Source organism: Erpetoichthys calabaricus, chromosome 18, assembly GCF_900747795.2.
Source record: "Erpetoichthys calabaricus chromosome 18, fErpCal1.3, whole genome shotgun sequence".
Taxonomy (NCBI): Eukaryota; Metazoa; Chordata; class Cladistia; order Polypteriformes; family Polypteridae; genus Erpetoichthys; species Erpetoichthys calabaricus.
The window spans coordinates 9,059,010-9,086,014 of NC_041411.2; the positions used below are offsets into that span (position 1 = coordinate 9,059,010).

At 38.6% G+C, this 27,005-nt stretch overlaps 1 protein-coding gene across 1 annotated transcript in view; it reads right to left on the minus strand.

Moving 5' to 3' along the window:
• Window positions 1-21,443, minus strand: part of slc15a4 (solute carrier family 15 member 4) — an 81,206-nt gene extending 59,763 nt beyond the window's left edge. The window contains 6 exon segments of the mRNA XM_028824230.2: window positions 8,388-8,418; window positions 8,420-8,557; window positions 14,589-14,666; window positions 15,174-15,345; window positions 16,661-16,956; window positions 20,133-21,443. Of these exon segments, the coding sequence (XP_028680063.2) occupies window positions 8,388-8,418; window positions 8,420-8,557; window positions 14,589-14,666; window positions 15,174-15,345; window positions 16,661-16,956; window positions 20,133-20,696 (1,279 nt within the window). The 5' untranslated portion in view covers window positions 20,697-21,443.
• Window positions 21,444-27,005: the final 5,562 nt, after the last annotated feature.

Consider the following 27,005-nt stretch of genomic DNA (forward strand, 5'->3'; position numbering starts at 1 on the left):
TCGTGCATACTGGAGTCACTTGGCCTTGTTTCCACATCGGAGGTATGGCTTTTTGGCTGCAACTGTTCAATGAAGACCACTTCTGGCCAGACTCCTCCAGACAGTAGATGGGTGTACCTGGGTCCCACTGGTTTCTGCCAGTTCTGAGCTGATGGCACTGCTGGACATCTTCCAGTTTCGAAGGGTAATAAGCTTGATGTGTCTTTCATCTGCTGCACTAAGTTTTCTTGGCAGACCACTGCGTCTACGATCCTCAATGTTGCCCGTTTCTTTGTGCTTCTTCAAAGGAGCTTGAACAGCACATCTTGAAACCCCAGTCTGCTTTGAAATCTCTGTCTGGGAGAGACCTTGCTGATGCATTAGAACTACTTTGTGTCTTGTTGCTGTGCTCAATCGTGCCATGTGTAATATAAAGGTTTTCTCTGTAACAGGAGAAGGGATGAAATAAAGGAGTAAGAGGGGGTTGGTCGCTTCAGTGCAAAACCAGCTACAAAGATTGGAATGTTTGGGATGATAGCGAAAGAATGTGCAAAAGCCTGTTTCTCATAGAGGGTTTCAGAATGTTTTAGGGAAAGGTTAATTAATGCAAGATGTTTTTCTGTAAGTTGTTTTGATGTCTCTAAGAAGGATTGTTTTAGGCTTAGTAGAGATAACACATAAGATGTCCCGTGGGAAGAAGGTGTGCAGAAACTGATCACTTCTGTATACACTGCTTACACGTAAGCCATTTTGGGCAAGGACACTCAATTAGTATATAAGGGAAGGTTCCGCCCTCAGTTTCTTTGGAAGCTCAACCGTGGGGAACGTGCACACCGCCCGGTATTGGACCAGGCTCACGAGTTGATCCTCTGACGAGACTGACACGCGGGCTCCCTCAGTCTACTGGTCTAGGATGATGGCTCTGGGTCTTTTGATATTACTGTAAGTATAGTATAAGTCATATATATATATATATATATATATATATATATATATATATATATATATATATTACTGTAAGTCAATAGTACAATTCCTATATCTGCATGTATATTGCTATTATATTGTATGTAACTGATATTATATTTGAACAAGTAAACACAATTGAAGTATTGGACCTTTCCTCTTTGATTCCTGCCTGCTTATTTTCTCTTAAAACCTTGGAACCATTTTCCCAAAATAAAACACCATGACATGAAACTGTCTTCCACAACCTCACCTTGGTAGCAGAGTTTGACTGTTCCTCACCCAGTTTTAAGCCTCCTACACAGCTGTTTCTTTTTCAGTTAATGACTGTGTTTGAACCTACGTGTGACATTGATGATCATTAGCACCTGTTTGGTAGAATTGGTTGATCACACACCTGACTAGAATCCTACAAAATCCCTGACTTTGTGCAAGTGGACCTATAAGAATTGATGCTGGTTTGAAGGCAAAAGGTAGTAACACCAAACATTGATTTGATTTAGATTTTTCTTTTGTTCGCTCACTTTGCATTTTGTAAATTGATAACAATAATCATTTATATTTCTGAAAGCATGCTTTGTTTACAGCATTTTTTCACACCTGCCTAAAACTTTTGCACAGTATTGTATATACTGCACTTTTTAGTCTTTCAGCAAGGGCTGAAGCACTGCAATTTTTAATATTTATTTATTATCTTATATATAAACGTCTACATGTGGAAGTGTGTGTGTGTCTGTCCAGCCCAGAAGTGAGAGATGGAGTCGGGGTAAGGGCTCCTCCTCCGAGGAAACAGAAAACTCGCTTAGCCACTAATAACACAAGCGGGGCAAGAACATCAGTAAAATGAAACTCCTCCTGCCGGTAATGCACAAGCAATGCAAGCACGTCGGAAAAATTAATCCTCCTACGAGAGAGACGCCCAGAGTAGTTCCTTTCAATTTTTTTAAATTAAAAACTAAAAAATATCAAGAACTCACGTACTGCGAGATGGGACTTTGTGCTAAAAGATTTAACCATGCCCAGGACCGGAAATAAGACAAAAAGAGTAGGACAGATGATGTAGAGGCTTTTAAATGTTCGAAGCGTGGCACGAGATGCAGATCATGTGGCATGGCAGCAGTAGCAATCCAGCAGCTGATCGAGCAAAGAGGATCCCATTGGATCAAGAGGGAGTTTCAGGAAGAGTGACAGCATCTCCTTGGGGTGCCTACAGCCCCCCCCTCTTCACAACGCGAACGGCAGAGACATGAAGTGGCTGGCGCATAGTGCAGGCCGTGGGGTTGGCGAGTGAAGCGAGCGTGGGGGCGGACCCCGTACTCTGTGTGTGTGTGTGTGTGTGTGTGTGTGTGTGTGTGTGTGTGTGTATGTGTATATTATATTTATTTCATACAATTTTGTATGAAAACTATTGACCAAGCCAGAACCATTGTTTCATTTCATAAACATATTTATATATTAAAAAACCACAACCACCAACCAACAGCTTATGAAGCTTGCCATTTTAAAATGGTGACAACCTTCAGCTGCCATCCTGACAAGTAAAATGCACATCTTTCTAAGCATGGAGGAAACTCCAGAAATTAATAAATTAACTCTTTATGCAAATTAGTATAAATTTAGTAGATCTGATATTCAGACCTCTACGAGCAAAATGTAACTTCAGCATAGATAATCAGTTTTTTTTTTAGTTCAATGTAAAAAAAATTAATAGGAAAAAACTAGTAGGAAAAAGCATTTGGCCATTTTCTGAACGTGCACATCCCTATGGAGGATCACAAAGAGCTGGAAGCAGACACGCTAATCTTGACAGGGACACACACATTACCATGACAATTTCCACATACTTGCAAGTTAACCATAGAATGCATGTACAGTATCTGTTTGGTTACTGGAATCGCCTCAGTAATATTTAAAAAACACACACACCCCAACAATTAGTAGATTAAAAAAAATAAATAAATAAATATTAATTCCTCAAAGACTGTAACCTGTCCACAATTTGAGCCTGGTGAAAAATAAGCACAATAGCAAGAAGCAACAAAATAACAACTATAACACACACACACACACACACACACACACACAATAGCACTAAGCACTGCAGCACTCATGAAATAACTCAAAAACGTGAGGTACCAAGACAAACTCATTTTAATTCGCTGTCGGGCATTACCATAATCCCCTACATCATCATTTGTAAATAAAGCACAAAAATGCTGGTTAATTCAATTATCTTCATACTATACCACTAATAGCCAAGTAGACAAAAAAAGCCAAACTTCATTCTAACATTTCACGACACTGATAAAAATCAGAAAATGTAAGGCCTTTAAGGCAACATAATTCCTCAAAGATTACACAAGCAAAGACCCCGCGTAAGGCCTGAAAGACAAGCTCCCGACATGGAAGAAACGAGACGGAACACGGCAACTCCACATGACCGGAGCAAGAGAGTCCGAAACAAATGGAATTGGGGGCTGTGCTTTGAATACAGAGTCCATCACACAGGTGTGTTTGTCCCATTCACCCAATGCATGTGGAGCACAGCTTAAATGATCTACAACAGGGATTCCTAACCTTTAAATCAGGGACCCCTTTACGAGTCTGATGAAAGCTATGGACCCCCTTTCCCAAAAATATTCACATAAATACAACTTTGCATGCAATAAATATAATGTACTTTATCGAGATTTGACTGTCTCATACATATATGACATACTAAGTATTAAACTAATTAAAAAAAACAAAAAAAACCCCAACACTCCATTTTTCTACAAAAAATAATGGCCACTCAGAATTATGAAATACTTTCCTCTTGTGCAAGTTAAAACAGATCTACTACTACTACTACTACATTTTCTACTACCATCACTACAAAAACAACAACATTATGTACTCTAAATCAAACAGTACCAGGCTATATAGTGAATATAAAAGTTAATTTTTATCTGACCCTCACAGAGGGGTCCATGGACCTCAGGGTAAGAACCCCTGATCTACAACATGCTCAAGTCAACTATTTGCAGAGATTGCTGTTATTATGCCTGCAATTATTCACTCCATTCATATGTTGAACCTGCTTAATAGGACAATCGAAACAGTCACAGAGAAGTATTACACTGAAAACTTCAGCGCCTTAGGAAAAATATTAGACGTAATACAAACTACACGTAGGGTCTTCACTAGAACCAGACAAGAGCACAAGACAACAGTGGGGACTTGAAACTGTGGGTGTTAAAAGGCTGTTTATGGGTCTTTTCACGTCACCTGAAGTTCTGTTGTTCTAATTTCCACCTCTAATCTAGAAAGATTACAATATGCAAGCTTTCGAGGCAACTCAGGCCCCTTCTTCAGGCAAGATGTAATCTAGTTAGCCAATAAAAGGTGTCATTTTGCTTGGCTTTTCTCTACATTCATAATGGCTAACACGGTACAACACCCTAGTACTACACCTCTAATCTGAAACTATTGTTTAGCAAAGCAAAGAAGTACAATGAAAGTGACATTTATAAAGTGTAGCTGCAGTGTCAAGAGTAGTTATTAAAAATAAAAGAATAGAAAGGTGAATAGCACAGATACTTGTTTACAACATTGCCTTGATGAATGTACCAAACATCAAAGAAAGGAATTTAAGAAAAGCATTTCTCAAATATGATTTAAAAATAAAAATTTCAGTGGTATTAATAATTTAAAAGAAATTGTGCACCATGTTTTACATGTTCCTAGACATCTATCATATTAACAAATAATAGAAACTAATGGGGGGGGGGGGGGGGGAAGTTACATTTCATTAGGTTTCATTGACCCAAAAAAAAAAAAAAAAAAAAAAAAAAAAAAAAAAAAAAAAAAAAAGACGACATGGTCAAGGAATAAAAATAGCTCCAAAATTTACCAGATACACTTTTACTTATGGACAACATATACTGCATAAAACCATACCAAAGGCTGAGGATGAGACGCTGGAATTACTAAGCAGGACTGACACAAACAAAAAAAATAAAACAATAACAACATAAAAGAGTGAGAGCAGTTCTTGTGATGCCAAGTGACCCCCGAACTCCCCAGCCTGGTGGGCTGTGGTGTAAAATTTGTGATAGCTTCATCCACTGATACAATCAGAGTTTGGTTTCCTCTTGCGTATTCATTTTTATCCCAATCTTGTTCTGTCTCTGTACATGCTTAATTGTAAAAAGTATATGTAGTGATCTTGTCTCTCCAAAATTAAGATAATGTCACTAGGTATTAACAGTGAATCAAAATACTCTATTGTTATTAAGCAACTACATTACTGGATGGTTATTCACTTATGCCTGTTACCATAAATACAAAGCAGGTGACAGAAAAGGGCATACAGACATGATTTTAGATGATATTGGTTAGCATCACAAACCAGATCAGGACCAGATATAATGTTCAAGTATCCCACACATACCAGGTTTCAGAGGCGACAATTATTTAAGTGGAAAACTTGTCACACCATCGTTAATTTATCTATCTAATTTGCAAACATGGTCCAACCACCAAGATGGCATTTGGTATACAACAAACAATCCTAAAAAGCTGAAGTAATCAGTTGGAAAAAAGTCAATTTTATTGAATATATAAAAACTGTATAAAGAAAAAGAAGGACTGCCAGTACAACAAAGGATCATTATCAATTGCATGCATAAAGCCATTCATATCTTGTAATCACTAATTACTAAAGAAACGATGTAATAATGTTTCACCTGGTAATATTTCCTAACAGAAATAAAACTAAATGTCTCATTGTTATGTAATTAATTCCCAAAAAATGCCGACAATTAGCTCCAAAATAAGCAAGGCTAGGATTTAAGTGTAAGACAACCCCTAATGTGAATGGCATGATGGCTTAAATGGTTAGTGCTTCTGAAATGCTGGGTTGAAGTCAGCGCCCTGGCACAGCCTATATTCATATGGCATCATTTTTCTACATCTGTGTAAGCTGCTGTGCCACAATCCAAAGACATGCCTGTTGATGAAGCATTATGTGTGTGTGTGTGTGTGTGTGTGTTCACAAACGAGAGTGCCAACAGACAGAAATGCCCTCTTGCACCAAGTCTACATTCCATTTACCTCAAAAGTCAGATGTCGAATTTGGGAAAGACATCACATGCGAGTTCACTGCATTCCAGAAAAAACAATATGGACACCTATAAGAAAAACCTTTGTTGTGCTTGTTTTTTCAAAATAAATTACCAGTTGTTCAACTATTTCAATAATATCAAAAAGAGCCACCTCACTTTGCAACCAAAAAGGCCTTTGTCATATATTTCTCTAAAATGTTGCAATGTGCAAGACCAACCTGAGTACGATAAGTCAGACAACATCAAGAGTGTCTCAATATGCTGAAGATGAAGGCCTGATTGAAGGTGCAATTCGTATTACCACACATTCATGAAACCACAGACATGATAAAAAGTAAAGAAGCTGCAAAGATAAAAAAAAAAAAAAAACGAGGGCTCCATTTAGATTTCCAGAGCAAAGATCTGCCAGCATTTTACTGAAGAATATTAAACAGCCAATTAAAGTCATTCAGGTAAAGAGAAAACAGAAAATTGCAAACTCTCTCTCTTCAATGCATTGAAGTGTACAGCAAAACATGAGACCAATTAAAATAAGTTGGGCTCAAAGCTGAACTAAATTCTTTCTTTCTTCAACATCCAAAAATATACATGCCTGCAAGAGTTTTGATTCAAGCCATGTTTACAGGCATAGGCAGTAGCAGCTTGGAAGAACCAAACTTTGTGACATATTTTACCACCTGAGGAGACAACTGGCATTCCAAAAACTAAACCACTGCCACCTTGTTTCTTAAATCTGAGAAGACTGAAGACTAACTGCAGAACACCACCATAGTCCATTCATGTCATATGCACCATGTGTCCCCACAGAGATACACAGCTTTTTGAGCAAGTCACTTCACCTGTCTGTACCACAAATGGAAAAACAAAAGAAATGGAACCAAGAGCATCTTTTGGATGCTAGAAGCCACTTTGGATAAAGGGGACGGTCAAATAAGTACATTTTAATGGGCCAATCCCATGTGTCTATTTTCTTAACTGGATGAGAGGCAAACATAACGGAAAGATGAGAGAAGGCTCTGTATCAAGGTTTCATGCCCACCACCCCTCCCCCGATTTTCTTGATGGCAGGATCCCCGTGCTACAGTAACATGCAGGGAATGCTGGGAACTGTAGTCCAGTGGAACAACCCTATTCGGGTTAGCGGGTGGCACCAGGGTGTGCTGTAAACTCACTACTTTATAAGACTTCCATAAGACCCAGAAGTGCTTCCAACTTGATAAAAAGAAGCACACTGCCTTGTCCAGGCAAGTCAGAGCCAGGAGATGAGACATGTAACAAAATCGCCTGGTAGGAGTAGCGGAGAGAAGAAAGAAGAGAGGTTATTATTGCTGAAAGGAGGTATTTCTTTAAAATAAAAACCTTCATTTTTAACAAGGGACTTGTCTGTGCATACATGTCTGGGGTTTGGGGCTCTGTGGCACCTCCTGTTGATCACAAAGTATACTTTTATCTTGCTGCAACATCTTCTGCAGTGGAATGCAGCATATAGAGAAGTCAAAGTCAATCTATAGTACTCAAACATTAGCAGCATTAAACCCCCAGAAATAACATGGATTTGAAATATTACTGAAACATTAAACATCAGGAGAAGTTCAAACCACTCTGCAGTTTTGGTTCCTGCTTGTAGTTAGTGTTACAGTCCAACCAAACTCGTGATGGTGACACATATTCTGCTCGCTGCGAGTGAACACATTCAGGCTTAAATCACTGTTTGCATGACTACAACAGTAGAAATAAATGGTTTGGTATGCCACAAAGAGGCCGCTTCATCAAACAGTTTCAAAAGATGATTCATACCTGCTCAGGGATAAGCCACATGTGCCACATTAAAGATGTCAAAATGATTCAACACTAAAAGCACAAAGTGACTTGGATGATCGGAGAGATATTTCTAGGCAAAAGCTGAAAACTGAGAGTTGCATTAACACAATCAACAAACAAAGATTCAGAGTACAGTAACTGTAGCTAACAGAAGCAAGGACAGAGCGGAGGTGTGAACACATTTTAGTTACATACTCCATGTGTTGCTCCACTTTAGATTTCAGAATAAAAAAATAAATAAAACTCCATGGCCAAAATCTCAATTTGTCTTTGCTACTTGATAATTCGGCATCTCCCTCACACACCTTTCACCAATAAAGCTTACACCCGTTGGTACCTTGAAATAAAAATGTTTCTACACAAGTAACCTTCCATACTGGATTCTTGAAAAATTCTAGATGACTAGTACTATGCTAATCACCTAGGCAAAAATATCAGACATTTTATCTAGTAAGAGATATTGAAAATTACAAAAAAGTGTCTTTATATCTTTTACAACATTAACATACTGCTTACCAGCTGCCACAACGGACCACATGACAAAAAAACATTCCGACAGCAATCCTTCTTAACGATGATGGCAGAAGGCCTTTCCTCTTCAGAATTGGGTCTATCACTTTGTCCTTTAGTGGTATCAGAAGTAAAATCAGGAGAGCATCAAACATTGTTAGCCAAGCTGCAGGGAACTTGAAAAAGAAAAACATGTTTTAGTCGTATAGCCAGATTTAAAAACACAAACACAATTTTAAATGTAAAATTAAAAATCTACTTTGAAATTATTTCATTATTTAAACCAAGTGTAAAAAAGGGACATGTAATCCATAAGAAAGTTTGTCAGAACAGAGCAGACTTTTTGTTCAGTGACACTTAAAATAGCCTAACCAAGGCGGTTATACTGGAATCAACATATTTGCATGTTATGTACATAAATTAGGATTACTGAATCGTAAATTGAAAAGGAAACAATATTCTTTTTAAATGTTATGATTAAAATAATTCATCACAAATAGGAACAGGTATAGTATAAAAAGCCAAACATTAAAACAATCTGAAAATAAATTACACATCGTGAGTAACTCTACAAAAAGCAAATGTAATGTAGGCAGTGTGACAGAACTCCTGCATGGACAGTTGACTTGGCTGGAGTGGTTGGTGGTACACGTCCCAATCGAGATGTCCATACAATGGATGAGTAGTTGATGACTGCCGGTCGGGATAATATGTTCCCCCAGTACACTGGGTGGCAGCATTTAGCTAAAGCTACTCCAGTCTAGATCCCCACAGGGCTGCATGGGAAATGTAGTTCAAAGGGGAAGCTTCCCTGGCATCTTCTGTCTGACCTGTAAGGGTTTCAAAAGGTTTACCAGTAATATACTGGAAGTACATCAGGGTCCCACTTTAAAAGCAGCCCATCTTCCTCAGCCAGGTGACTAAATAAAAAAAACTAAACTTAATATAATAAAGTCTTTAAATTAACTTCTAAATATCTAGAAGTATAATACATTCTAGCAGATAAATTGTTAAAGGAAAATGGTTAAATTAATTTGGAACCTCCTTCCTGTAGTGGACAATAATGGATCATTTTACATGATTCCAGCCTGAAAAGAAGAAGCCAGGCAAGTCAGAGTTGAGAGAAGAGGTGAAGGAAGAAAAGGAGAAGAGAAGGTTGTGAATAATACTCAATACTGTTACGTAATAAAGAAGCCTGGTGAAAAGAAAGAAAACAAAGGCTCATTTGAACCTACGACAGTGTATAGCATAGTTGTGTTTAGGGCTCTGTGTGGCTCAAATGCAGATACTCAATGAGAAAAGGTACTAAAGATAAAGCGGACATTGTCATTTTAGGATGGATAACAATCTGCTCTTCAGATTCAAGTCATAACCTAACAAACTGCAATTATGCTAAAATATCACAATGTAGAAGTGTCTTGTATAACGCTAAATAAACTCCCCATCATGGTCACAAATAGTAATGAAACAAAGAAAACTTTTCTACATTACTCAGATACACACATATGTATTTCCCAAAAAAAAAAAAAAAATTGTACTTTTCTAAAATTCATCTTAATCCAGTATAGTGATGTGTAACCTGAATTGAAACATTTCTATTTGATGCTGTGATCCTTATCATATTTAGCATACATACATTTTACAACTGAAGCAAGGACAGATCTTTCAGACAGAAACTTAACAGTTATTAGATGAGTTGAAATATTCACAGATAATGAAAATGTGCTCTAGTGGAGTCTTAGAGGGCCTAATCTATGCAAATTGTTCAATTGGTAGTTATGCATACCGGGTATTTATCACAAAAATATCAGGATGCTTTGATGCTAAAAGCCCTGTTGGCACAGATGTGACATCGGCTGCAAACAACCACACCTCCCCTCTCAAACCTATAGAAGGAACCATAGTCTTCAACCCCACTGTAGAACTGAACAATTGTTGCAATGTTCTAATGGTTTCTATTCAGCACACACACACACACACATTTTATTATGTATATACAGTGTATATTATACATTGTGAAGGCTAGGGGTCACCATAGAGTCCCAAAATCCAAGCACAAACACAGTCCCAAGTTCAAATCAAAGGGGGGTTTTTATTACAAAATACCTTATATAGACAATTAAACAGCATTTCTCCTTCCACCGCACTGCTACTCCTCCAGTCAAGTGTTGCCCTTCCCCACGACCAGCTACAACTCACCTGGACAAGGCAGTGTGCTTCTTTTTATGTAAGACCCAGGACTTCACCCGTTGGGAGCACTTCCAGATCATATGGAAGTCCCAAACTGTAGGGAGTACAACTTCCTTCAGCACCACCAGTCCCCAGCAGAGCTGCACTACAATTCATGACATTCCAAACAGGTACTGATATCCAAGGTTGCTGCCATCTAGTGTACGGGGAGGTGGGGGGGGGGGGGGGGGGGTAGACAATAGGCAAGAAGTACTGCTCTCCCCTGTCCTTCCACATTATGGGTGTCCAGTTCTGGTACAGACCCCAAACCAACTCCGGCTTCCAATGGTCACGCCATTATTTTATACCAGTTGGTCACAGAGGCTTCTTTCCGTCCTGCTGGACAATTCAACATTTGCTCTGCCCCAGCCTCCCGTCCAGGTAGAAAATAATCTCTTTTCCCTGCTGGAAGGCATGTCCATCTCCTACTATACACACAGCACTCAAAAAAAATTTAAGAAACGCTTAAATCACATCAGATTGCTATAAATGAAGAATTTAAGTGGAAAATCATTATAGAGTACCACAGTGTAATTCATCGAGAAAAAAAATGATGCAACAACAAGCAATGGAAACCAAAATCAAACAAATGAGGGCTGATTCAACAATCACACTGAAAATCAAAGTCAAAAATTGAAATCAGTGTCTGATCCAACTTGCTTGAATTTTATCACGGAAACACCTAATGTGTCTCAGTAATGTATATGGCCCCCCCACGTGCCTGTATGCACTCCCAACAACATCTAGGCATGCTTCGGATGAGACTAAAGATAGTGTCCCATCTCCTGCCAGATCTGGATCAGGGCATGCAGTGAGCTCCTGTATAGTGTGTGGCACCACTTGGCAGTGTTGGATGCACCGATACATAACGTCCAAGAGGTTCTCAATTGGATTCAGGTCTGAGGAATGTGGGGGCCTGTCTGACCATGAGAAGCTGGGCATTGTCCTGCACCAGGAAGAACCCAGGGCCCACTGCAAGGTCTGACAATGGCTCGGAGGATTTCATCTCAGAACCAAACAGCAGTCAGGGTACTGTTGTCTAACACAAGGAGGTCTGTGCAACACTCCAAGGATATGCCTACCCAGACCATTATGACCCACCGCCAAGCCAGTCATGCTGGATGATGTTGCAGGCTTCATAACGTTCACCACGGTGTCTAGACTCTCATGTTTGTCACATGACCTCCGTGTCATCCTGCTTTCAGCTGTGAAGAGAACGGGACGCCAATGTTGGAGCTGCCAATTGCGATACTCTCTGGCGAATGTGAACTGGGCTGCACGTTGATGGGCTGCAAGCACAAGTCCCACCAGAGTGTGTGAACCCATCAAACTAACCAAAATAAATATAAAAATAGAGAGTGTTCTCTTCAACCATCAGTAGAAAGGTTAAAGAAAGCAAAATTTTTGAAAGAAAGAAATGGAAAGTTTTCCCAAAGAACAAAAAGGAGCACCACACTTTATACATCCTTGAAGAAAAAGGTCTTTCTAAATTGATACTTCAAAGCTGGCAATTCAAGAAAAATATTAAAAAGCTTAGAATATTAGGTTATGCCAATAGATGGTAGCTATAACAATTACCATTAGATAAGGTAATAATAGTTGGCCATTGTTTAAAATAAAGATTTTTTTTTGTAGATAATTAGTAATTTATGAATGTGAACTGAACTCTGAAAAGAAGCTATTTGTTTCTGTCATTCTGCCTGTAGTAGTAGGGTGTTGTACCGTGTTAGCCATTATGTATGTAAAAATGCAAAACCTCCAGCTTTTTTCTAAAAAGAGATGTTGAACCAGACATGTAAAAACAGCAAATACAATATACCATTTAAAGTACAACAAACATTTAAGAAGAAACAGGATTTCAATACAAGACTGTCTTCTTAGGGCAGAAAATGTCTTATTACTGTTTTATCGGGTTAAAATTTTAAATTGACTAAGAAGGATAATTTCCAGACAGATTTTTAACATTATTCAGAGAAAAGCCAAGCAAAATGACACCTTTTATTGGCTAACTAGAAAGATTACAATATGCAAGCTTTCGAGGCAACTCAGGCCCCTTCTTCAGGCAAGATGTAATCATCTTGCCTGAAGAAGGGGCCTGAGTTGCCTCGAAAGCTTGCATATTGTAATCTTTCTAGTTAGCCAATAAAAGGTGTCATTTTGCTTGGCTTTTCTCTACATTCATAATGGCTAACACGGTACAACACCCTAGTACTAACATTATTCAGAAATTCCTGATTTTGTTTGTTTTAGTGGTCAAAAATAAGCTATATATGGCTAGACGATAGCTTTATTACAAAATCAGTCATGTTCATAAACCACAACATTTTAAAAAGGAAATGTAATCATCTTCCACAGTAGATAACCTCCAAAAAACAAAAACAAAGTCTCAATGACTTAAACCTGTCCTACCTGAACTCTACTCCTTAGTCAAACAGATTTTGTTTTTATCTTAAAGGCTTAAAATGTGTTAGCCTATAAAATGTCATGCAAACACAAAATGTTCTAATCATGGCTTATTAAAAATAGTCACAAAAATCCCCAAGAGGACTTTTACAATTTTACCTAGTAAGTCGCTAGCGTTGGGAGAAGACATTAGCAGTATTGCAAGTTAAATTTCATAGTCCTGTTAACTTGTGCAAATTCTGCACTCAAACTCCCAGCAGAATTTAACAAGATCCCACAAAGCTCACAGCAAAGTCGGTTGGCTAGGAGCAACACTTCCATTAAAACAAAAGAAAATTTACCTCCCCAACCACACTCACTCACCATAAAAAGCCAACTATAATGGACAAACAACAAGGAGGAACTTAATAATCAATAACACAAATGTGTCCCTCCAGTAAATTGTAATGCAACTATGAAAAACTTCCATCCATCCATCCATCCATCATCCAACCCGCTATATCCTAACTACAGGGTCACGGGGGGTCTGCTGGAGCCAATCCCAGCCAGCACAGGGCGCAAGGCAGGAAACAAACCCTGGGCAGGGCACCAGCCCACCGCAGGGAACACACGGGACAATTTAGAATCGCCAATGCACCTAACCTGCATGTCTTTGGACTGTGGGAGGAAACCGGAGGACCCAGAGCTACCACTGTGCCACCCACTATGAAAAACACTGGATAGCAAAATACTTAAAAATGACTTAAAATGGAGAATTAGAGAGAATGAAAAAACTAACCTATGAAGTAATACAAATTGTAAAAGCAAATCTGATAAATAATGCAAGGACCACATTCAGACCGAGATTGTGCTGCCAAATTAAAGAAGCAGAACCAATGATACCATGAAATAAACTGTAGTACAATATCATGAATGTGCTCCAGGTTTAAGAAACTAAACACTTCGACTTGCAGTACACATTTATTATGGACACGTTCATCTGTTTTCCTAACCCATGTATCTAGAGGAGGGCTTGGAGCACATATTTGCTGGAATAGGCCCTATCATTAATTGGGAAGGAGCAACACCTGGACAGAGCACCAGTCCATCACAGGTTTAAAAAACACACACATACACACAGCATTAGTTTATGTGAGCACTTCATAATACACACAGCATGTATCTTGTGTTACTACCATTGGAGGAACATTCACACATTCTAAACTCACATGTCACTGTAAACCTTATACAAGGTAAATATTAATGGAATCATAATTTCACTTTCCATTTATCTGTCAGTTTTCTCTCGTTTTAATCAAGTGTTTGTTCTACAGACAGAACTTGCCCATACCATCCATAAACGGCAGGCAGCATTATTTAACTTCTGCTTTCGTTTCCCAGTAAAATGAGAGAGAAAAAAAAAATTCAACAACAGCACACTTTGAAAACCTCAAGACTGACATTTTTCTCCTTGCACATTAGTAACTACAGTAACCAACATAAAAACACAGATACAAAAAGATTATTAGCACTGAATCTGCCAAGAAGATCTTTTGAAACACAGCATCACATCAAACATGTAAAAAAAAATTTTACCGTGTGCTTAGGGTTCTGATCTGGAAAAAGTTTTGGAATAAGCAAGTGGAGACTCTGAAGAATATATGTGGTCTGCATCTAAAAGCAAACAATAAAAAAAAAAAAAAAATTATTATCTGGTGTTCACACACTGAATGTAAAAAAAAAAAAAAGTTGAAGTAGCTTTTAAATTTAATCCACACCAAGCAAACACTTACCTAAGTTCACATATCTGTGTACACATACAGTCATATGAAAAAGTTTGTGAACCCCTCTTAATTCGTTGGCTTTTTGTTTCTCATTGGCTGAGCTTTCAAATTAGTAACTTCCTTTTAATATGTAACATGCCTTATGGAAACAGTAGTATTTCAGCAGTGACATTAAGTTTATTGGATTAACAGAAAATATGCAATATGCATCATTAACAAAATTAGACAGGTGCATAAATGTGGGCACCCCAACAGAGATATGACATCAACACTTAGTTGAGCCTCCTTTTGTCTCTAGGCAAAGTAATTTATTATGCAGGCTGAGGGGTTCCCAGACTTTTTCCATATGACTGTAATGCCCAAGTTGTGGTCATCAAATTATGACATTATCACCTACCTGGAAGTATACTGTCCAGTATGGTATGAGGGCAAGAAATACAGGAATAATCTTTAGGACTGCCTTCACTTCCTCCACCCGCTCTTCCGGAAACTTGCCTCCATAAGTGTCTTTTGCCATATCAAGGATGGTCGGTTTGTACCGAGGAGAATGAAGTCCATTACTTTGGTTTCTAAAAAAAAAAAAAGAAAAAACCAATAGGTTTTAAAACATTAAACTGTTCTAAATAAGCATGTATTGAAGAATAACCTGTAGGGGTAAGGATGAAACCAAAGTCAAGGAACACAAAACTACAAAAATGAAGGGCCAAAAAATAAATAAATAAATAAATAAAAAAGGAAGCCTTCACATGACAAACATTTTAATGGAAAAACATTTTTGAAGTCAATATTAACATTTCCATTTTTTATGATTTAGTTTTTGTCCTCCAAATATATATTTAAACATTAATCAATATTTAAAGAAAAACAAAAGCACACTCAACTATGCAGATCTGGGGCTGCCACCCCATATTAATCACGACTATAAAAAAGGAAGTTGAAGTTGCTAAAGCTTGGTGTTACTTTTGGGGGAATGCTGATCGTTTCAGTTCTCAAGACAACGCAAAACAGAATTAATGTGTGGCTGGGTCTCACTACAAACATCACACTCAAAAAATCTAACATCTCAAAGATAAGGACAAAAATAAAATGATCAAGAAAGGTTTTTATGCACTCTCCAGAAAAGCCATCCAATGCTGGTGAAATACATTCTGACTGCCTATCACCTTAAATTGGATTAAGCAAGTAAAAAAAATAAAATAAATCCTTATTTAATTTGATCTATGTTCCCACTAACTTAACCTCATCCATCCATCCATCCATTTTCCAACCTGCTGAATCCAAACACAGGGTCACGGGGGTCTGCTGGAGCCAATCCCAGCCAACACAGGGCACAAGGCAGGAACCAATCCCGGGCAGGGTGCCAACCCACCGCAGGACACACACACAAACACACACCAAGCACACACTAGGGCCAATTTAGAATCACCAATCCACCTAACCAGCATATCTTTGGTCTGTGGGAGGAAACCCACGCAGAAACGGGGAGAACATGCAAACTCAACGCAGGGAGGACCCGGGAAGCAAACCCAGGTCCCCAGGTCTCCCAACTGCGAGGCAGCAGTGCTACCCACTGCTCCACCATGCCGCCTTTACCTCATTTGATTTTCAGAAATATAAAATTTACATTATAAATCCCCAGAGCAATTAGTTTTCAGTAAGTGTGAAATGTCGTCAAAAAAGTAATGGCCAGTAATGCATAGCTTTTCAATTTTTACCATTTCATAGCACCTATCACCGTGTAACTTACCTGGACACTGAACACAGTATACAGTCTAAACCAAAAAGACATGCACTTTGGCAGGCAAAACTATTATGTCCTAAATTTCTTTTTTTTTTAACACTACTATTGTTTCTCATTCTAAATCTATTCGTAAAATGAATTACCTTATCCTGGAAATTTCTTTGTGCTGCTGGTGGGAACAGAAGGAGTAGCTGAGAATTCGAAACATGTCCGTGAAAGCACTGCCATCTGCTGGCTTGGTGATGAAAACAGTACGACAAGCAAGAAATATCAGAAAAGAAACCCCGAGACAGCAAGTTGGGATGATGTAACCCCAACTGAAGCTGACATTCTGCTGAATGTATGCAATAAAACCCAGCGAAACAATAGCACCAAGGTTAATGCACCAGTAGAACCAATTGAAAAACCTCCGAGTAGCTTCTGGACCACGATCCTTCACCTGCATTGATGAAGCACAAAAAAAAATATACAAATAAAATGTACAACATACCACAAACTGCCATAAAGTTACATACATTTTATTAAAGTTTACAAAAAAAGAGAACAAGTCAACAGTTAATATACATTAAGCATGACAAATCAATGAGTAAGATGTGATTAACACAAACCTATCATAAAAAAAATTACTAACTTTTGGCACAATATTCCACCCACCAGCCACATTTATTTCATATACAGAGAAAATATGAATATATTAACATTCACAGATTTACAAAATATCATAATGAATTCTGGCAGTCACTTTGTGGGAATGTGTTCAACATTTTAATGAAGGAAAATAATGGATATTTACACTAATGCTTGCATTATCAAGGCAATAATAGTCACACTGTATGTGCCACTTTACAGAGCCTTGCTAGTTTTCGAACGTGTCGCGTCTCAGAAGTTTGAACAATCTAAGCTTTTCTACAAAATCAATTACACAGACATACATTCATTCTAAAACCCACTTAATCTAATTCAGAGTCACAAGTTACCACCAGCAGGCAAAATGCTGGGGACAGTGAAGTGCCGGGCGCCACTGCAGAGCAGAGCCACCTCCTAACAGATTTCTTACACACAAAATCTTCATTGTTTATTTAAAAATAAATAAATAAAAGGTGAAACACCTGATTATGTCAAGTTCCTTTTCGATCACAAAATAAAAAGCCAGAATTTCTTTACTTTCTAGACTACTGAAAAACAGTCATTTGATTTTTATTCCATTAGCTTTGCAATCTTGCTGACGGTTTAACTAAGGCATCAGATATTAAATTCATTTCAAGTTAGTTGTGCCCAAGGAAAACAAATAGCCTTAAACTACAGTCATGAAGATTCTAGCTAAAATAGCTTAAGAAAGCTAAGGAAAGAAACTTAATAGATTAAACAAGTAAAACCTTCCAGCCAGCCAGTCTGCTTCAGCATTGATACTATTCCCCAGAAAATGAAGATAGCGAATCAAAAAATGGATGGAAGGATTTAGCCCTAATCTGTTCTCGATTTCTCTTAATGCCTCCACATACATGAGACAGCATGGTTCTTATCCCTTTCAAAAACAGAAATGCAAAGTATTTTTATTATGCAATTCTCTCCAGGTAACCTTTTTTTTAGTGTGCCAGGCCTAATCAGTCTTTCACAATATTTCTGAACACAACATTTGTTTTTTTTTTTTTCCCCGTTACATCTTCCACACTTAACAATATAATGAAAAAGCAGGCCAATAACGAGTAAGCAAATGTCTGAAATCATCCGTGTCTGAATCAGCCTGAAGTGGCTAGCTGTGCTTGTGAATCCTCTTAAACTGCAGATCTACAGTACACTCTGACCAAACCCAGCAAGCCCTGCATCTACGGTATACTCAAGAGAATATACAGGAAGTGAACTCATCCCACAACTTCCTACTCTGTTCACAAATGAAAGTAGCTGCCACCTGAAACTGAGATTTACTTTCATACATGGCATTGTGATATGATATACATGAAGTAGTACAAAGGATGCAAAATTGTTCCTGCAGTCCATATAATGAGGCGCTTTAGTGTTCTGATCCATGATAAAGGCTGTAATTCATTTGCCATTTTTTCTCTCCACCATTCTCAACAAAATCCATCTATTTTTTTTTTTTTTTTTTTAAAAATAGTACAAAGTAATTGGAACTAACAGCCTATCTTGGTATAAAAGGCCTAAAGGAAAAACAAACCAACCAACAGGTCATCACAATCAGTCATAGTGTCCAATTAACAGTAGCCAAAAAACCCAAAGCTCTGTGAGGTGACAGCACTGCCCAGTGTGCCATGTTTAGTGTCCAAATAGCCATTAAAATGGATCTGGGAACGTCAAGCAACCAAGCTGCAATCTCCAAAGCAGGAACACCTTTAACCACCTTTGCCATTACAGAATTTAAAATGAAGTTCTACCACAAAGTGCTTTTGGAGAAGGTTAATTACTTATATTGTCACCATTTAATCTCTTACACTGAACTATTTAATGAATTTAGATTACTTATCTCAGGAGTGCCCAACTCCAGTCCTGGAGGGCCGCAGTGGCTGCAGGTTTTCATTCTAACCCTTTTCTTAATTAGTGACTTGCTTTTGCTGCTAATTAACTTATTTTGAATTCATTTTAATTGACTTGCTCTTGAAGACCCCTCAATTGTTTCTTTTTCCTTAATTAGCAGCCAAACAATAATGATACAAAATGAGACAAAACAGGACCAGCAAACTGTGACCATCATACAATATCTGAAAATAGGTGAAGGTCTCAGGAATGCTGATCTGCTCTTAAAAAAAAAAAAAAAAGAGAAAAATCCAAAATTTTGGAAATGTCTGCTATTGCACAACGAGAGCAGCAACAAGCTATGGAATTAAAGAACGAGTTTAATTAACGACAAGACTCAGCACCTCATTAACCAACTGGTTGGAGTTTGAGGCCCTGACTTAGCTGGTCTTCTGTTGGCTCCCTCACTTCACTTCTGTTTGGGTGCCATTTAAGGAAAGAAATGAAGCAATTCAGAGGTACGATAAAGAAATTCAGGGAAACAGGTCTTAAAAACCAAGTCAATTAAAATTAATTCAAAAGAAGTTAATTAGCAGCAAAAACAGACTACTAATTAAGAAAAGGGTTAGCATGAAAACATGCAGCCACTGCGGCCCTCCAGGACTGGAGTTGGGCACCCCTGACTTATCACATCCAACTAAACAAACGGATAAGTGCCTGTGTATCTATGTGTCCAGTATGTCTAAATCATTCCAACAGATGGCGCATCAAACATTTGTACTGATACAATTTATTGCTAAAATGTTTGAGATGAGTCGGAATGATAAATTAAATTACTACATGCATTACAAAGAACAATGAAAATGTTAACACAGAGACTTGGATTGCACAGCTAGTATTTCATAATTCTATTACAGTGTGTACTATTGCATTCATTTACAATAATGATTTGAAACAATATAAAGTCATGTGTTATGTTATTGCCCTTTTATATTCTTCTTAAATGCACATTCTGTAAGTTTAACAACTAAGTATTTCACTACATATGACATGGTATGTATAATTTGTATGTGACTGATAAAATCTGTTATTGGCGATACCAACTTGAGACTAAAGAATGATTAAAAAGTCAATGTACCATACCTGATCAGCTCCAAATGGGGTGATGTTGGACTTCACTGATCCCACGCCGAGGGCAATCAACACAATGCCACTGTAAACAATACTTTGGCAATAAGGCTGTGGATAGATACAAGACACATTGCCGCTTTGTGTACTGTTGAGGCACGGCGGTGGTAGTAATGGAAATGGCTGGACATAGCCACAAAGGAAATTCCTTGTTTTGTCGAATGTGATCAGGGGAAAGGCCAGCATCCCAAACAGGTACAGAATCATACTGCACACTATTGTCCAAAACTTGCCAACACGTGCATCGGCCAGCCAACCACCAAAAGGAGACACCAAGTAGGTGATACCCATGAAGACAAGCAAAGTCTGGCTGGCTTTTGCACCCTCCCAGTAAAATGGGTCTGCGTTAAGGAAAAGGACGAGATTCGAAGTAATCCCATAGAACGCCACCCTTTCCAGGAACTCTGTAAGTAGAACGGCAGCACAGGCCAGCTTGCGGCCCTCAAATATCGAGGTGGGGCTCCTGACTTGAGGGGACCCCAAAAGAGGAGTGTTCTCATTAATTTCTCGGCTTCCCATTCTTTACCACAATACTGACCAGTACAACGATTACAAATCCAGTTCTGACCTGGAAAGTGGGGCGCACAGACAAAGAGTACTGTTTGGTTTTCAGAGTGTTACTGGCAGGCCATCACTCCGAATGACCCCTTAGTCACTGGGCACATTTACTGGAAGCGCTCCTTAACTTTGGTGTCCCCTGAGCAGCTGACCTACAACTTTCTTATTTCCGTCTTTGTTTTTTTTTTTATTTCCCAAAAAAGACGCTAAATCGACTTTAATACGAAATGATGAGATTATCCAACACATGGAACTCGTATTTTAACTTTGTCTAAAAGCTGGTTCAATTTAAAGTAAGCACAAAGAAGACGATGGTTAATAGCAGCCACTGACTTGGGCCGAGAGATTTGAGTAAAGTCTTCACTGGTCAACGAAGCCAAACATCTCTAACGCGTGCATTAAAACTCCGCACGTTCAGGTGCTCGACCTCCAAGCGCCATTAAAACCAAACCCTGGTTCAACTACCTAAAGAGACAAACGGGGCGCCTACGACGCGCCCTCCATAACATTCCAAATCAACTTACACGTTAACTTCTTCTATCCACTGCTACCTCTTCAATAACTCCTGATCCCAAAAGAAAAAATAAAACAGTTCGCCTCTTTGAATAACTCAGTAAAGTAAATCAATCAAACCCCACCAACTTGCCGCTCGCACTTCCACAAACTGTTCCTGAAATAAACTCGTCGGTCACACTGCAGCCGTATGACTCTGGGAGTCGCCCATAAACAGACAACTCGGCGTCGATTGGTCGAAAATATTTGACGGCGGCGGCTCATTGGACAAGAATAATGTCGATCTGCGCAATTCGTCACCCACTTCCTGGGTACGTACGCTGACGTCGTCCGCCCACAGCTCGATTTAGGAGGGACTGACGATGACTCCTCGTGACTGGTCGATGTGCAGGAGTCGCGTTGGGAGCGAATTTGATACAAAAGGCGCTATACAAGCGAAGTATGGCACAGTGTGCGTAAATCATCGTTTTTATGTAGTGCCCTGTAAATAAAGGGAATTATTAGGTAGACAGGATACAGGATATATATATATGAGGTAATTTGTGAATGTAGATAGATAGATAGATAGATAGATAGATAGATAGATAGATAGATAGATAGATAGATAGATAGATAGATAGATAGATAGATACTTTATTAATCCCAAGGGGAAATTCACAATTTGACTCACAAATTCACATTGTAATCATTATGTACTAACTTAAACTACCTGGGCGGGCTTCTTATATCTAAGACATTGGCATTTGTTGGAATGTGAAAGTAAAACGATACCATATTCAGATTAATTCTGATATATTTAATTTATAAATTAATATAATTAATTAATTAATAAAAAATTTCGCAAGTTAATGTCTGCTCCCCTGAGTGACTGTCCTTGAGCTTTATTTCTAGTCATGGTAAATGCAAGTCGCAGAGGATATCACAGTTGTTTAAAATCCAAAGGCAAGTCAGTGCATATTGGAGGAATGCATGAAATGAACACATCTTCCCCTTTAGCAATGTTGTTTCTAACAAAATTGAGTAATGACCCTTAATGTACTGCCTATATTTTTCATGGGGAAAAATTTTGTTCCACAATATTGGACCTGCCGTATAGAATTTTGAAAAAAAATAAAAATAAAACAATTTTAGATTCGTAATCTACGACCCAGAAACCCCTTAAGTACCATTTTTGGTCAAAATTGTTTAATAAGGAAACAGTACTTATATTTCTAATTTGTCAAAGGGTATAAAATCAGGAAGATTAGGTGGAGTGTCCAGGATTTATGGTTGCACATTTTGTCCGTATGCTTCTAGAGAGTATCTATGCAAAATGTGATCCAGATCAGTCAAAGGGTTTAGGACTGCATAGGAGCATACAGATATGGCTTACTTGTCTGAACTTATCATGACTTACAAACCTGAGCGCACATTAAGATCTCAAGATGCCGGTCTGCTTATGATTCCAAGGATTAATAAAATAACAGTGGGAGGTCGAGCTTTTAGTTACAGGGCCCCTAAACTGTGGAATGGTCTGCCTACTACTATAAGAGATGCCCCTTCGGTCTCAGCTTTTAAATCCCGGCTGAAGACTCACTACTTCAGTTTAGCACACCCTGACTAGAGCTGCTGATTAACTGTACAGACTGCATCTCTGTTGTTAGTCATTAGCACTTAAACATAAGTAACATGACAGTTATAATTGTATAATAACCCTCACTTATTCTGTTTTTCTTCTTGGTACTCAAATGTGGCACTTGGTGCCACGGCCCACCTGCCAAGTTGTTTTGCCTGCCTAAGGAAAAGTCATCCCAGATGGAGGATCGCAGGAATCGTGGGAAAGAGGGGTCCTTTCATCGGATTGGCTGGCCCAGCACTGTTTCAGCCGTGGAATGGCCAAATGGGGGAGGCAGCTTGAAGGATGAGGTCTCCAGTACTCTGCACAAATCCAAATCTTATTATGGGATATATCATCTACCTTTACTATCATTTTTTTGAGATTTTTGAATTTTAGTACTTTCATTATCTCTAACCTGCTCTGCATGTGTATCACGCCAACGTTTTTGAATTCTTTACAACGTTTTAATTTGTCATCTACTCTTTGCCTTTTATTTCCGGCCCTGGGCCTGGTTAAATCTCTTGGTACAAAGTCTCATCTTGCGGGATGTGAAAGTATCTCTCTGAAAAAGTCATGTCTCATCTCCTTCCAAGATTTTTTTTTTATAATAGAGAGATAATTATTATTATTATTATTATCAAATTGTCCTCATAAGAGTCATAGTGGCGACAGAATGAGCAGGACTAGACATTTCAATCCCATACTATGTCAGGTAGTTGTATCCTTACCCTAAACAAAAAATTCCACTGGAACTTCCCAAGATGTCTTAATTGCTACCATGCAAATCAAAGTGCCAATTAAAGAAGCTGTTGATGGCCTGATGTTGCAAAAAAAAAAAAATCCCATGTAGTTGGCAAGATGTCTGTGAAAAACATCAGCAGGCAAAGGTGGGAACAGCTGGACAAGTTCTTGAAAAGAAGGCCCCTGACAGAGGACATGGATAATGACTTTTGGGTGGTCTCAAGGAGTTTCCGGCAAACCATTTGACACCTCGCTGTCATTGCTATGCTAAACATATCATCTACACAGCAGAACCTCCCTGTTTTCTCTAAAATAACTCTTTACCAATATCTAAAATTACACTTTCTACATCAACACCCCTCTCACAGACATCAAGAAAGACAACTTTGTTACTTCTGAATGCCTTGAAATCAGTTCAGTTTTATGGTCAGGTGTCTCCTCACTCACTGGTATGAGAACACCCTCACATATAACTACACCATTTGACTTGTCTTGATCTCGAGTTAAGCAAAACATTGAGATTTTTGTGGCCCCCGCCACTTGGTATGGACCTCTAGACCTGAAAAACACAAATTTGTAGCCTGACACTCTTGTGATAAACAGTAAACCAATAGGTGTCCTCATCCAAAATGATCAGAAGAACTTAAAGTTATGCATGCCACATAAACTGACCCCCTAATGTAGGGGTCCTCAATTACAGTCCTGAAGGGCCGCAGTGGCTACAGGTTTTCATTCCAGCCAGTTTCCTAATTAGAACTCAGTCATTGCTGATAATGATAGTTGGTATTTAACTCTATGCTTTTTTAGTGCTTTCATTCTTCAAAGACAAATTTTAGTTACGTTGTTGATCAGAGGACCTCAGTTACAGTCCTGGAGGGCCGCAGTGCCTGCTGGTTTTTACTTTAACCAGTTTCTTAATTAGAACCCACTATTTTTTTCGGGCTTACTTTTAGTTATCTTACCCGTTACCATTCAGAACCCTTAATTGCCTATTTTAGTTTTTAGCAGATGCATTTAAGTTTTAATTGTTGCCTGTTTTCTTAAGCAGACATCAGTTATTAATGAAATGCAGAAAACCAATAAACCAGCAGCTCTCCAGCTAACGTGCTTCCTTTTAAACCTTTACAAATACACCATGAAGTATCTGTGTTAAATAATGTTTAGCAATAAATGAGAGGGGAATTGGAACAACCATTAAGTTTAAATTTATTCTGGTCTACAAAACCTATGGATAATGTTCTCAGAGAAGGAAACTCTACAGTGCAATTCAAATTTCTCTTGGAAGAACGAAACACTAACAAGCCAAACAGTTAAATACCAAGTTTCATTATCAGCAAGGACTGTCTTCTAAGTAGGAAAATGGCTGGAAGGAAAACCTGAAGCCACTGCAGCCCTCCAGGACCATGATTGAGGACCCCTGCTGTAATGGGATATCAGAGGTTAAAGTTACTCCATTTCACAAAACTTGGAGGAAATGCGGATCAGAAATCAAAGCATGTGGAGTGTTCGTTTGTGTTATTTTGAGCTTGCTGCTCACAATGATGAGGATATTTTCAAGATTTGATTCTTTTCTGGTGGCCCTAGCCCTCCAACCGCCGCTCCCAGAAGGTTACAAATAACACATTGCAGACATAAGCATGTAGGGTATCGTTGTAAACTATTTGTAGGTCAGTGATTAAGATTGTGATGTTGTTTTTGATCCTTTGCTAGGGATCTAGTATGGACCAGTTTCTGTTACAACTGGGAATGTTTAGATTTTAAACATTTACATTGAAGCACCCATACTTAATGCTTAAAATATTTGCTGTAACTATTCTTGTTTATTATGTACTTCTACTTCCTGAAGTAAACCATTACATTTCTTATGAACACCCTCAATTAGGGAGGCCTATACTAATTCAGACTTTTTATTAATTACAATGAAGTTTAATAGTTTAATACATTTTTGTTTTTCAAGGTGCCAGGGAGTGGCAGTGTGTTGCAGGTCAGTCAGATGTGTAAGAAACTGAGATCTGGGCAGGAAATGAAACAACAAGCTGGTTAATTTTGCAAATGATACCAAGCAGGGAAGCCGGAGCAGGATAATGTGGGTTTGGAAGACAACTGGATGAATGATACCAGACTTCTGTAGGTGGCATGGCAGATAATGCAGAACCTGCTGAATCACTAAAGAGGGCCCTGAACAGCATACAGACTTGTCAAGATTTGTTGCAGATTATATTTAATGTGAGTAAATATAAAATATTACATGTAGGATGTAAAAATGTTAGGTCTGAATACACAATGGGAGGTCTAAGACTTCAAGGTACCCCAATGTGAATTTCCCATTGGGATTAATAAAGTATCTATCTATCTATCTATCTATCTATCTATCTATCTATCTATCTATCTATCTATCTATCTATCTATCTATCTATCTATCTATCTATCTATCTATCTATCTATCTATCTATCTATCTATCTTAAGCAAGGGATTTAGGAGTCATAGTGGACTGGTCACTGTCAACCTTGAGGCAGAATTGAGAAGGCTAACAGAGTGTCAGGTTATATAGTGCCTTGATGTGTGGAGTACAAGTCCCAGGAGGTTCTGCTCAAGCTTTATAACACACTGGTGAGGCCTCATCTGGAGTCCTGTGTGCAGTTTTGGTCTCCATACTACAAAAAGGACATAGCAACACAAGAAAAGGTCCAGAGAAGAGCAACTAGGCTGATTCCAGGACTTGGACAGCATAAGGTTTGGGCGAATTTGTGGCAGATGACAATTAATGTCAGTAAATGTAAAGAATTACACGTAGAAAGTAAAAATTTGAGGCTTGAATACACAATGGGAGGTCTGAGACTTCAAGGTACCCCTTAAACGAGAGATTTAGGAGTCATACTGGACTGGTCACTGACAACCTTGACGCAGAATTGAGAAGGCTAACAGACTGTCAGGTTATCTAGCGCCTTGATGTGTGGAGTACAAGTCCCAGGAGGTTCTGCTCAAGCTTTATAACACACTGGTGAGGCCTCATCTGGAGTCCTGTGTGCAGTTTTGGTCTCCATACTACAAAAAGGACATAGCAGCACTAGAGAAAGGTCCAGAGAAGAGCGACTAGGCTGATTCCAGGGCTACAGGGGATGAATTGTGAAGAAAGATTAAAAGAACTGAGCCTTTACAGTTTAAGCAAAAGAAGATTAAGAGGAGACCTGACTGAAGTGTTTAAAATGATGAAGGGAATTAGTCCAGTGGATCGAGACGGTGACTTTAAAATGAGTTCATCAAGAACAGGGGGACACAGTTGGAAACCTGTGAAGGGGAAGTTTCTCACAAACATTTACAACTTTTTCTTTACACAAAAAACCACAGACATGTGGAGTAAGTGACCAAGTAGTGTGGTAGACAAAAAGACTTCAGGAACTTTCAAAACTCGACTTGA